The sequence below is a fragment of the Hemiscyllium ocellatum genome, chromosome 45 (genome assembly GCF_020745735.1).
Source record: "Hemiscyllium ocellatum isolate sHemOce1 chromosome 45, sHemOce1.pat.X.cur, whole genome shotgun sequence".
NCBI classification, from domain to species: Eukaryota; Metazoa; Chordata; class Chondrichthyes; order Orectolobiformes; family Hemiscylliidae; genus Hemiscyllium; species Hemiscyllium ocellatum.
The window spans coordinates 2557837-2570075 of NC_083445.1; the positions used below are offsets into that span (position 1 = coordinate 2557837).

At 46.8% G+C, this 12239-nt stretch overlaps 1 protein-coding gene across 6 annotated transcripts in view; it reads right to left on the reverse strand.

The window, feature by feature from the left end:
- The window catches only part of tyk2 (tyrosine kinase 2), a 100338-nt gene that overhangs the window by 19797 nt on the left and 68302 nt on the right, over nucleotides 1-12239 (reverse strand). For all 6 annotated transcript variants that reach the window (XM_060855197.1, XM_060855193.1, XM_060855196.1 and 3 more), the window contains exons 11-15: nucleotides 11900-12018; nucleotides 9242-9412; nucleotides 7340-7427; nucleotides 2318-2445; nucleotides 691-826 (exon numbers count right to left, since the gene is read on the reverse strand). In XM_060855197.1, the coding sequence (XP_060711180.1) occupies nucleotides 691-826; nucleotides 2318-2445; nucleotides 7340-7427; nucleotides 9242-9412; nucleotides 11900-12018 (642 nt within the window). The remainder of the gene's footprint in view (nucleotides 1-690; nucleotides 827-2317; nucleotides 2446-7339; nucleotides 7428-9241; nucleotides 9413-11899; nucleotides 12019-12239) is intronic.

Consider the following 12239-nt stretch of genomic DNA (forward strand, 5'->3'; position numbering starts at 1 on the left):
ACACATTTCCAAGTCAACCAATCCCTTAACTCCTGTTGTTCTGGGTAAATGAAAAATACAGCAATTTGAGAAGCAGAGATTTGAGCTGGTATGAACCTTCACTCTTCTCTCAGCTTCTGGATGACATTGCAGCATCACCACTGGGGAGTGGGTGCTATTAGTGTGACATGTTTACATACGGATATGGATTTAATTTGGAATACAGAGAAACCTCGACTATCCGGCATTCAGATATCTGAATTTCAGATTATCTGAACAAGATTCCGATGCTTGGCTAAACGGTGTTATCCAGCTTTTGATTATCCAAACAAAATACAGCCCGCCCATGTCGTTTGGACAATCGAGGCTCCTCTGTACACCTCCGGCAGCCACATCTTGAGTAGGTGAGATATGGTAAAGTGCTGCAGAGTGTAACCTTACCCACTTGCAGCTGAATGTGCACAACACCCTTTCAATGTCCACAAAGATTGGAACAGCAACAATCAGAACCTGCCACCAGGAATGTGGAAATCACAGCGATTAACAACCTGGGAATCTGAGAGAAAGGCATGGCAAGACTAACTTGGTGTGGAAGAACTCCAGAGATTTCACCGGGGTATAACTGTGGGCTAGGTTTGCAATGTGGAGCAGTACTTTTCAAAGTGGAATCCCCAATGTCCTCAGTCCCCAATAGTAAAGGCACAAACTGACCTTCTCGAGTGAGCACAGTAAAACTGATGCCAGGATCACTGACTTTGATGAAAGGGCTGCTTCCCTCCTCCAGCCCCTTTCTCGCGACAAGCACGTTCTTGCAACAAATGTTCCCATGCACCATATTTTTATCCTCCTGAGAGAAAAGAAAATTGTCAAATGTTCATCCTGGTCAGAGATAGGAACAACAGGAACTAAATGCTGTTTCAGTGAGATTCCTGCTCAAAGGCCACTGACCAAACTCTTGATTGAGAAGCATTACCCAATGCACCATCCCTACCCTGAAGACACGGACTGTCTGGGGTTTGAATATCTTATTCATTCACTATTCTTTATACATCAACCCAAAAAATGAGAGTTAATTTGACATGAATCCAGGAAGACTAGTTGTTTAGACACCAGCTCCCCTCACCTGGAGTACAAAGACAAAAAAGAAAGTGGCCCACCCGCAGCAGCAGATGAACAGGTGGGTGAACTCAACCCAGTCAGAGCTTCTGCAATGGGATATGTATCCCAGGACCAGCCGGTGTACTTCCACACTGAGACACTGGGGGGAGCATTTGCACACCAACTTACCATCACCACACCTACCCCCTCATCCCAAATACCTCAAAACGTTATACCCTGCAGTCATCATATTGAAATACAGCAGTTATATTTATGTAGACAAACATGCAACTGTGCAAATACATTCAATTATTTCAATTATGTTTAGAGACAAAAACTGTAGAATACTCTATTCAATTCAGGGCTCCCTGCTCTAAGAAGGATGTTGCTGAACCTGCAAGGGTGCAGAAAAGATGGACAAGGGTTGGAGGATTTGAGCTGTAGGGAGAGGCTGAACAGGCTGGGGCTATTTTCCCTGGAGTGTCGGGGGCGGAGGGGTGACCTTAGAGAGGTTTACAAAATCTTGAGGGGCAGGGATAGGGTATGTGGACAAGGTCTTTTCCCTGGGGTCAGAGTCCAGAACTACAGAGCGTAGGTTTAGGGTGAAACGGGAAAGATTTAAAAGGGGCAACTTTAGCATGCAGAAGCTGGTGTACAGACGGAGTGAGCTGCCAGAGGAAGTGCTGGAGGGATGTACAATTACAACATTCAAACGATATTTGGATGGGTATGTGTATAGGAAGGGTTTAGAAGGATATGGGCTGAGTGCTGGCAAATGGGACTAGATTAATGTAGGATATTCCAGTAGGCATTGACAAGTTGGACCAAAGGATCTGTTTCTGTGCTGTGTAATTCTGACTATTTCATAAGGAATTATGGCAGCTGTGGCTCAGTGGTTAGTACTGCTGCCTCACAGCATCAGGAACCCAGGTTCGATTCCACTCTCAGGCGACTGTCTGTCTGTGTGAAGTTTGCACACTCTCCCTGTGGCTGTGTGGGTTTCTTCCCACAGCTCTAAGATGTGCAGGTTAGGGTGCATGGGCCATGGTATCCAAGCACATGCAGGCTAGGTGGGTTAGCCTTGGGAAATGGAGGGTTACAGGGATTTGACAGCAGGCCTGGGTCTGAGTGGGATGCTGTTTGGAGGGTCTGTGCAGACTCAAATGGGTCGAATGGCTTCTTTCCACATTGTAGGGATCCTGTGATTCTATGAAATGGCCCAAGACATAGTGATGCGTACCAAGTAGCTCAGGGCACTAGCAAGTTGCTTAATGACAGTCAGACTCCACTCTGGGCTCAGCTTTCCTCTCTCTTTTCGCAACAAGACATCCAATGGTCCAAACTCAACATACTCTTCCACGATTATATCTGTAAAACGAGGACAGTGATTATTTTTCCGTAATACGGAAGAGAACACAAAGAGGACAAAACAGAATCTGTCAACATGCCAACAAGCTTTGGGATTAGGCTCCTCCTAAAACTCCTTTGGCAGGAAAGTTTCATTAGAACAGGAGTTTAGATTAGATTAGAATACTTACAGTGTGGAAACAGGTCCTTCGGCCCAACAAGTCCACACCGACCCGCCGAAGCACAACCCACCCAGACCCATTTCCCTACATTTACCCCTTACCTAACGCTACGGGCAATTTCCCATGGCCAATTCACCTGACCCACACATCTTTGGACTGTGGGAGGAAACCGGAGCACCCGGAGGAAACCCACACAGACACGGGGAGAATGTGGGCGGCACGGTGGCACAGTGGTTAGCACTGCCGCCTCACAGCACCTGAGACCCGGGTTCAATTCCCGACTCAGGCGACTGACTGTGTGGAGTTTGCACGTTCTCCCCGTGTCTGCGTGGGTTTCCTCCGGGTGCTCCGGTTTCCGGACCACAGTCCAAAGATGTGCGGGTCAGGTGAATTGGCCATGCTAAATTGCCTGTAGTGTTAGGTTAGAGGTATGGGTGGGTTGTGCTTCGGTGGGTCAGTGTGGACTTGTTGGGCCGAAGGGCCTGTTTCCACTCTGTAAGTAATCTAATCTAATGTGCAAACTCCACACAGTCAGTCGCCTGAGGCGGGAATTGAACCCGGGTCCTTGGCGCTGAGAGGCAGCAGTGCTAACCACTGTGCCACCGTGCCGCCTATGAGTTGTTTGTGAATCTGTGGTTTCGATCTACCTTCACTGATGTGTCTGATTCTGCTGCATCTCAAAGGAACCACACAAGGAATTACTCAAGAGTACAGTGATTTTTTTTCAAAATGAGGGTATTTTATGAAGTGTTACCCAACTGGCAGCATCTTGTCTTCTAAATGGGTCCAGCCTTTGGCTGGTTGTTCTGTTTATACAACAAAGTAGAGCTATCAGAAGGAGAACATGATGGTCAGAATTGCAGCAATACGAACATAATAGTGGGTGCTGTGGGACACGGGGCATTCTAATGGGTGCTGTGGGACATGCAGCATGTTAAACATTGCAATGTATACTGTTATCCAGGTGACATAAAAAGACGAGGCAGAGATCCATGAATGCAGACAATTCTCAGGGATTTTCACTGGGGGAAGACCATGTGCTGGAACTTTGAAAGAATTCCTTGCTCTGAATCTTTAACTTGCATCTGAACAAGTAGACAAGGTCCAGGTTTACACCTCGTTCAGATGATAAAACAGTGAACAGCGGTGTTTTTATACAATGACTGGAATAGCTACACAGTATAAACAATGGAAGGATTAACCAAACAGGCAACTGAGCTGCCGAGAGGGGCAATCACTGCTCAACGTGAAAGTGATGATTCCAAAAGGAAAAACATTTCCCACCTCTTTGGGTTAATCTTTGCTTTGTGGTTAAAGTAACTCGGAGCTGACCTGTGCCTTGACTTGGCTATGTCTCATATCCTTTAATCCCCTTAACCGCATAATACCCATTAATCCCAGTCTCAAAATATCCATCTGACCCTCCGCAGACACGTGTCTACATTCTGGACGGGGAGAACTGCTGTCTCCCAATTTCACCACTGTAAGACTGAGGCTGAATTTGAAAACCCTATTGCAGATTGCCTGATCAGGGGTAATAGTTCTCTGTACCTACACTATCAAACAATTTTAACACATGGATCAATCACCTCTCAAACTTATGGAAGCACGAGAAAGCTTGAATGAAGGCAAGTTGTCCTCATAACACTAAGCCGCAGTATCATGATGGACAGTCTGCACAGTACTGCCTCCAAGGCCAGTCCATCCTTCCTGAGGTGTAGTGCCCGGATCTGAACAGATCGCTCCAGATGGAGTCTGTCCGATGCTGGAGGCAATGAAAGGATTGCTTGCTTGCCACTGTCACCTAGCCCCACTTGAAAGGAAGGCCAGCAATCTGACAGCTTTATGGATACATTTTAAGAGTATCATCTCAGGCAGTCCTATGATCTAGCTCCTCTGAACAAACGCTGCAGCTCATGTGGGTAACATGAGTTAACCATGAAAACCGGGTTATATGTAACAATTTGGCTTTGGGTCAGAAAGGTTTGATGCACATGAAATGTCAGCCAAGCAGCTGACACAATGTGCTGTGTACTCACAATGGTCAGACAGAAAAATAAATCCGTAAACAAGCTTCAAAACTCGCCAGCAAATCAGGGCAACAGAACTGGATCAGGAAGGCGATAGCCTCAGGACTGATTGAGTAGGCAGCTACACAGTGAGGTCAGGAGAGACTGGGCAAAGTTTAAATGCTGTCTTGTCTGAGTTGACTTAAACATATAGCACAGGACAAATACGTTGCTTATAATAGTAGCTATTTCAACAACATGCCAGCCCCTTTTAACACAATAAATATTTGAAACTTTCTCCCTCAGGCAAAAGACCCGAGTTCATTTTGATTTCTCTGACAAGTGCCGTGGACTAACAGGTTTATACTGTCAGAAGTCAAGGAGGAAGCCCCCGATTGCATCAGCAGTGAGGCAGACCGACAGCAACGGAAATGCGATAGGGCTCTGGGAGAGTATCGAGGAGGAAGGTTGGTCCAGCTCCAAATTAACACTCACCACAGACACAGAGCGGAAAAGCCTCCTGCTTGGACTGGGTGTCAAACCAAATAAACCCTCTGCAATAGAGTAATAAATTATCAAGGCAAGTGGCTGCAATTCTTGCCCAGCCAAGGTATTACTGATCTGTAGCTCACGCTCAGGAGTCCGCTTCTGAAAACAATTTACTACAATAACTGGTGAAAAGAAATAAACATACATCAGGGTTATTTCCTCTATTTACCCCAACCCTCAAAAGTGGCTTTCAGAGAGACTCCTGGAAAGACCCTGTATTGTCCAGCACTGCTCCTTCCACACCACAGACCGGGAACTGAACACTTACTGCTCCTTCCAACAGCACACCACAGACTGGGGAACTGAGCATTTACTGCCCCTTCCAACAGCACACCACAGACTGGGGGACTGAGCATTTACTGCTCCTTCCAACAGCACACCACAGACTGGGGAACTGAGCATTTACTGCTCCTTCCAACAGCACACCACAGACTGGGAACTGAGCATTTACTGCTCCTTCCAACAGCACACCACAGACTGAGGAACTGAGCACTTACTGCTCCAACAGCACACCACAGACTGGGAACTGAGCACTTACTGCCCCTTCCAACAGCACACCACAGACTGGGAACTGAGCATTTACTGCACCAACAGCACACCACAGACTGGGGAACTGAGCATTTACTGCTCCTTCCAACAGCACACCACAGACTGGGGAACTGAGCACGTACTGCACCAACAGCACACCACAGACTGGGGAACTGAGCACTTACTGCTCCTTCCAACAGCACACCACAGACTGGGGAACTGAGCATTTACTGCTCCAACAGCACATCACAGACTGGGAACTGAGCACTTACTGCTCCAACAGCACACCACAGACTGGGGAACTGAGCATTTACTGCTCCTTCCAACAGCACACCACAGACTGGGAACTGAGCATTTACTGCTCCAACAGCACACCACAGACTGGGGAACTGAGCATTTACTGCTCCTTCCAACAGCACACCACAGACTGGGAACTGAGCATTTATTGCTCCAACAGCACACCACAGACTGGGGGACTGAGCATTTACTGCTCCAACAGCACACCACAGACTGGGAACTGAGCACTTACTGCTCCTTCCAACAGCACACCACAGACTGGGGAACTGAGCACGTACTGCTCCTTCCAACAGCACACCACAGACTGGGGAACTGAGCACGTACTGCTCCAACAGCACACCACAGACTGGGAACTGAGCACTTACTGCTCCTTCCAACAGCACACCACAGACTGGGAACTGAGCATTTACTGCTCCAACAGCACACCACAGACTGGGAACTGAGCATTTACTGCTCCTTCCAACAGCACACCACAGACTGGGAACTGAGCATTTACTGCTCCAACAGCACACCACAGACTGGGAACTGAGCATTTACTGCTCCTTCCAACAGCACACCACAGACTGGGGGACTGAGCATTTACTGCTCCTTCCAACAGCACACCACAGACTGGGGGACTGAGCATTTACTGCTCCAACAGCACACCACAGACTGGGGACTGAGCACTTACTGCTCCTTCCAACAGCACACCACAGACTGGGAACTGAGCACTTACTGCTCCTTCCAACAGCACACCACAGACTGGGAACTGAACACTTACTGCTCCAACAGCACACCACAGACTGGGAACTGAGCACTTACTGCTCCTTCCAACAGCACACCACAGACTGGGAACTGAGCATTTACTGCTCCTTCCAACAGCACACCACAGACTGGGGGACTGAGCATTTACTGCTCCAACAGCACACCACAGACTGGGGACTGAGCACTTACTGCTCCTTCCAACAGCACACCACAGACTGGGAACTGAACACTTACTGCTCCAACAGCACACCACAGACTGGGAACTGAGCACTTACTGCTCCTTCCAACAGCACACCACAGACTGGGAACTGAGCACTTACTGCTCCTTCCAACAGCACACCACAGACTGGGAACTGAGCATTTACTGCTCCTTCCAACAGCACACCACAGACTGGGAACTGAGCATTTACTGCTCCTTCCAACAGCACACCACAGACTGGGGACTGGAAATCACAGGGAAGTGAGCTGGGGAGGAAATCGGAATTCTGAATGATCCATTTCTCAGGTTAACAATGATGGAGAAACTCTAAGGCTGTAAACCTCACCACAGAAACAGAGAAAGCAGCGAACACGAGTTTGAGAAGGTATGAAAAAGCTGTGGATTACTTTCTGAGCCCCGCACACAGACTCCATGCACGAAGGCAAGGTGAGCATGAGATATCTGACTCATCAGACTGGCCAGCTCGAAGAATGCCTGAAAAACAAAAAGCAAAATTGAGGTTGAGGGGGTGACGTTACAGAGGTTTATAAAATCACATGGGGCATAGATAAGGTGAATAGCAAAGCAGTTCAGTCAGAAGGTACCAACAAAACCAACTGCAGCTGCTGGAGGGTGAGCTGGCATTCTGTGAACAACCTGTAACACTAGCACAGTGTACCTGCAGGAACCTGGACTCCTCTCAGCAAGGGGAAAACCCACCTGATTACAGTTACTGCCAAACATAGAAAATCATAGACACACACAGGATTATCAAAACCTCCATTCTAAAACAAGGCAAGGTGAACACAACAAATGCAGTCTCTCTCACACACACTGGTTAAATAGAAAAGGAAATCATTCAGCAGGTCAGAGCTGTCCCCCAACATCCATTTCCCATATAAAGCATCAATTCTTTCACACCTTTAAACTTAAAAAATTACTCTAAAACTACATGGCTCTGTAAATAAAGCAAGAAACAACACTTTCAATATGGTAATCCTTGACTTTTAAGACTATAACAGACCTTTCTAGAACCAGTGAAGCCCTATGGTGTGGAAGCAGGCCATTTGGCCCATTGAGTCCATATTGACACTCTTAACAGCATTCCACCCAGACACACCCTCCGACTGTATCACTGTAACCCTACGTTTCCCACAGCTAACCCACCCAGCCTGCACATCCTTGCAATCTATGGGCAATTTCCTGCACATCACTGGGAGGAAACCGGATTACCCAGAGGAAGCCCACGCAGACACGGGGAGAACGTGCAAACTCCAAAACAGTCGCCCGAGGCTAGAATTGAACCTGGGTCCCTGGCGCTGTGAGGCAGCAGTGCTAACCACTGAGCCACCGTATACCCATAACACTCTTCATATCTTGACCTTGTTCCTTTTTAAATTCTCTGAATTATTTCACTATCTTAGCTGTACCATTTGGGCTGTAGCCAAGTAAACATGCCTCCACAGCGGCAGACTTACCAAATTCACTACCACAAAGTTGCGGAGGCCGGATCATTCAGTATAATGAACACAGAGATAGATAGGTTCTTGATTATCCAGGGATCAATGGTTATCGGGAGAATGGGGTTGACAAAGTTATCAGCCATGATTGAATGGTGGATCAGACTCGATGGGCTGACTGGCTAACATCTGCTCCGATGTCTTATGTTTTTATAGAAGGCATACACAGCTCCTGTCCCTCCTATGTTCCTACATATTTGAGCTCCCGGACTGAAGTTCCTGTACAAACAACCTCCTAACTGTTCAATCCCCTCCACCATCCTCTCCTATTCTCTCTCCTGGAGAACACAAGCTCCCCATCAGTTTCTGGCCATCAACCCCACAGTTGCAACTCCTCTTCCCAGTCAACTAAGACCTTCACTGCTGGTTCTGGTCATGTTCCCACAACACACAGCTCCTGGGTGGAAGCACAAGGTTATTATTTTGAGTGCCCTCCCGGAACAAGAGCACAATGTATGGAAGGGGTAGTTCAGTGCAATACTGGGAGAATGCTGCACTGTCAGAGGTGACTCCTTTCCAACGTCTGGCCCATCCCAGCAGAAGGAAAAGGTCCCAAGGAATTGGTGTCACATTGCTGTTTATGGAAACTTGCTGCGTGTAAATTTGTTCAAACGTGGCCTCATTATAATAGTGTTGTGGTTTGTGAGAAAGCACTTTGGGATATTCTGCAGCTGTGAAGGGCACCAACAAAAGCAGTATGATCATCTCTTCAGTTATACGTAGGTGTCAGGACTGAGTTGACGAAATTGCTCCTGTTACTATGATCAGATTCCCTTCTGGTTTTCTCACCAATGCAATGTCTCGGTGACTAGGATCGAGTACTTTCAACACCACACGGAGATCTCGCGCTTCGCTGCGGCCCACTTCACAGGGGGAGTCTATCTCTTCCTCCTCAACGTCACCCTCACAGAACCTCCCGGCGTAGATGTTCATCCTTGTTCCCCTTCCCAGATGGTGCTCCTGTAAACAGAAAACACTGTGGTTTGTGTTGGCGTTCTATTAAATCTTAATGCTCAGGGAGGAATCAGTGACACTGTGACTTGTGTGTTGGTGCATTGAGGCAATCATCTCTACACAATCCATGTAACCATTGCTCCCAACATTCCCGAGAGTCAAGACTGATCCCATTGGGATAAACTGGTTCAATGGACCTCACGCAATACTCCAACAGTAGCCTAACCAATGTCCTGTACAGCTGCAACATGACCTCCCCACTCCTGGACTCAATACTCTGACCAATAAAGGAAAGCATACCAAACGCCTTCTTCACTATCCTATCTACCTGTAACTCCACTTTCAAGGAGCTATGAACCTGCACTCCAAGGTCTCTTTGTTCAGCAACACTCACTATGCCCTTACCATTAAGTGTGTAAGTCCTGCGAAGATTTGCTTTCCCAAAATGCAGCACCTCGCATTTAAATGAATTAAACTCCATCTACCACTTCTCAGCCCATTGGCCCATCTGGTCCAGATCCTGATATAATCTGAGGTAACCCTCTTCGCTGTCCACTACACATCCAATTTTGGTGTCATCTGCAAACTTACTAACTATACCCCTTATGCTCACATCCAAACCATTTATGCAAATGACAAAAAGTAGAGGGCCCAGCACTGATCCTTGTGGCACTCCACTGGTCACAGGCCTCCAGTCTGAAAAACAACCCTCCACCAGCAGCCCTCTGTCTTCTACTTTTGAGCCAGTTCTGTATCCAAATGGCTACTTCTCCCTGTATTCCATGAGATCTAACCTTGCTAATCAGTCTCCCATAGGGAGCCTTGTCGAATGCCTTACTGAAGTCCATATAGATCACATCTACTGCTCTGCTCTCATCAATCCTCTTTATTACTTCATCAAATAACTCAATCAGTCTGGTCTCCTTTCTATTGGAAGGATGTTGTGAAACTTCAAAGGGTTCAGAAAAGATTTACAAGGAAGTTGCCAGGGTTGGAGGATCCACAGCAACGTGGCCGACTACGAACTGGGACCTTACAAGCCGGTGTCACGTAAGCTCTGCAATTTATCCACAATGTAATATCACCGATTTTAATGCTTGGATTTTGACTTAGTGGTATGGCAGATTTGGTCCGTGTGTACAAGTTGGACCGCAAGTTCTGTTTCCATGCTGTACATCTCTCTAACTCCATGAAGGTAGTTAGTAATGAATTGGACAACATTTCTGGAGCCATGAGTTTCCAAAGTGTACAATAAAATTAAAATGTACAACTATGTCAAGAACGAGTACAAACTCTCAACTGTGTTAGCATCAATCCTAAAGGAGGAGTAAAACAGCTCTCGACAGATCAGGGAGCAGGAGCACACCAAGCGTATGATATCCAATCATCCTGATCATATATTCTGAGAAAACAGGATGGAGTTCAGCTGTGGACAAACAGCTGTTGACACTCCACACTCTGGCTAACATGTGGACAACATGACCTTGCGGACAGTGGTCACAAACTGACTGGTCCTGCGCAACAAGGACCTGATAGCTGCAAGATGGGAGAAAAGCAGAGCGATTATGAAGAAAATCAGAACCCAGTTTGGAGATGGCAGTGACCACCTTGGGTTATGAAACAAAAGCATTCTATTCTAGTGTGCCTCCAAAGATCAACCAGAATGTTTTTGTCACTGATCACATTAAACCAGAGGAGTTGAACCACAAAAATGACAGCACCTCATCAACAGCATTCTGGCCCTGCACTGGCCTGGGGGAAACCCAGTGGACAAAGCTAGTGCCTTTATCTCAAAATACTGATCTCTATTTACTGAAACATCAAAACAAATGCACACAAACATCATTCAGCATTGATAAAGTTGTGAACCCAGTATGAGAATCTTTAAAAGGAACAATTCAGAGAACGAAAGGTTTATACTTTTGTCTCAGTGAGAGCTGAGAGATGAGGGAATAAAATGAGATGGGCTTTTCAGCTTCTGAATGAAACACCTGAGCAGAAATCAAGATATAAATACTAAAACAGAAACAGATGGAAAATCTCAGCAGCCCCGGCAGCAGTTGTGGACAGAAAGCAGAGTTAACATTTCAGATCCAGTGACCCTCCTTCAGAACTCAAGGTACAAGAGATTGTAAAGACAGAGTCCAAGTTAGCCAGCCTTACAATAATCTCAGGGTTGCAACAACATCCCAGCCAGGGATGAAAGAACTGGATATTCCAGTGGGAAGGATTGGGGACAATGTGGTTGGATCAAAGAAGATGGGTTGCATGATCTTTGTCAGTCACCAATAATTTGCAACTTTTCAAGTCAATGCTATGTGGGTCTTGTCACTCCCTAATGGTGAGAGATACACAAGAAAGTGAGTCTTCGTAGACCATGGAGGGAGTTTCCCACATCCTTCCAGGTTGGTCACAACAGCCCAGACTCAGTGAGGGGGGTGGGGGGAGGAGACAAACAGAGCTTGGAAACATACAGCATGATAACAAACTCACCTGAATGATTTCCTCCTTCCTAATCTGATGGAAGCTGAGCTGGCTCAGGTTTAACTGAGCTGTGAGTGGTCGCACATCACTGTCCTTCACATTCTTCGTGATGAGGAGGTTGGAAAATTCTGAAAGGCAAAACAGAGTGCACACTGCCAAAAAAATCTATAACATGGTTTGTACAGCTTTTAAACTAAGAAGGGTGTTGCAGCGCCATTTACAATCGGAGGGAGAGGGGAAACAGGGTGCAAAAGTGTCTGCAATCTGAGGGGGAGTTGGGAGTGTGGGTGAGTTTGAAACGGTAGGGACTGTGAAAGGGAATTGAGAATTTGCACATACCTACTCAGGA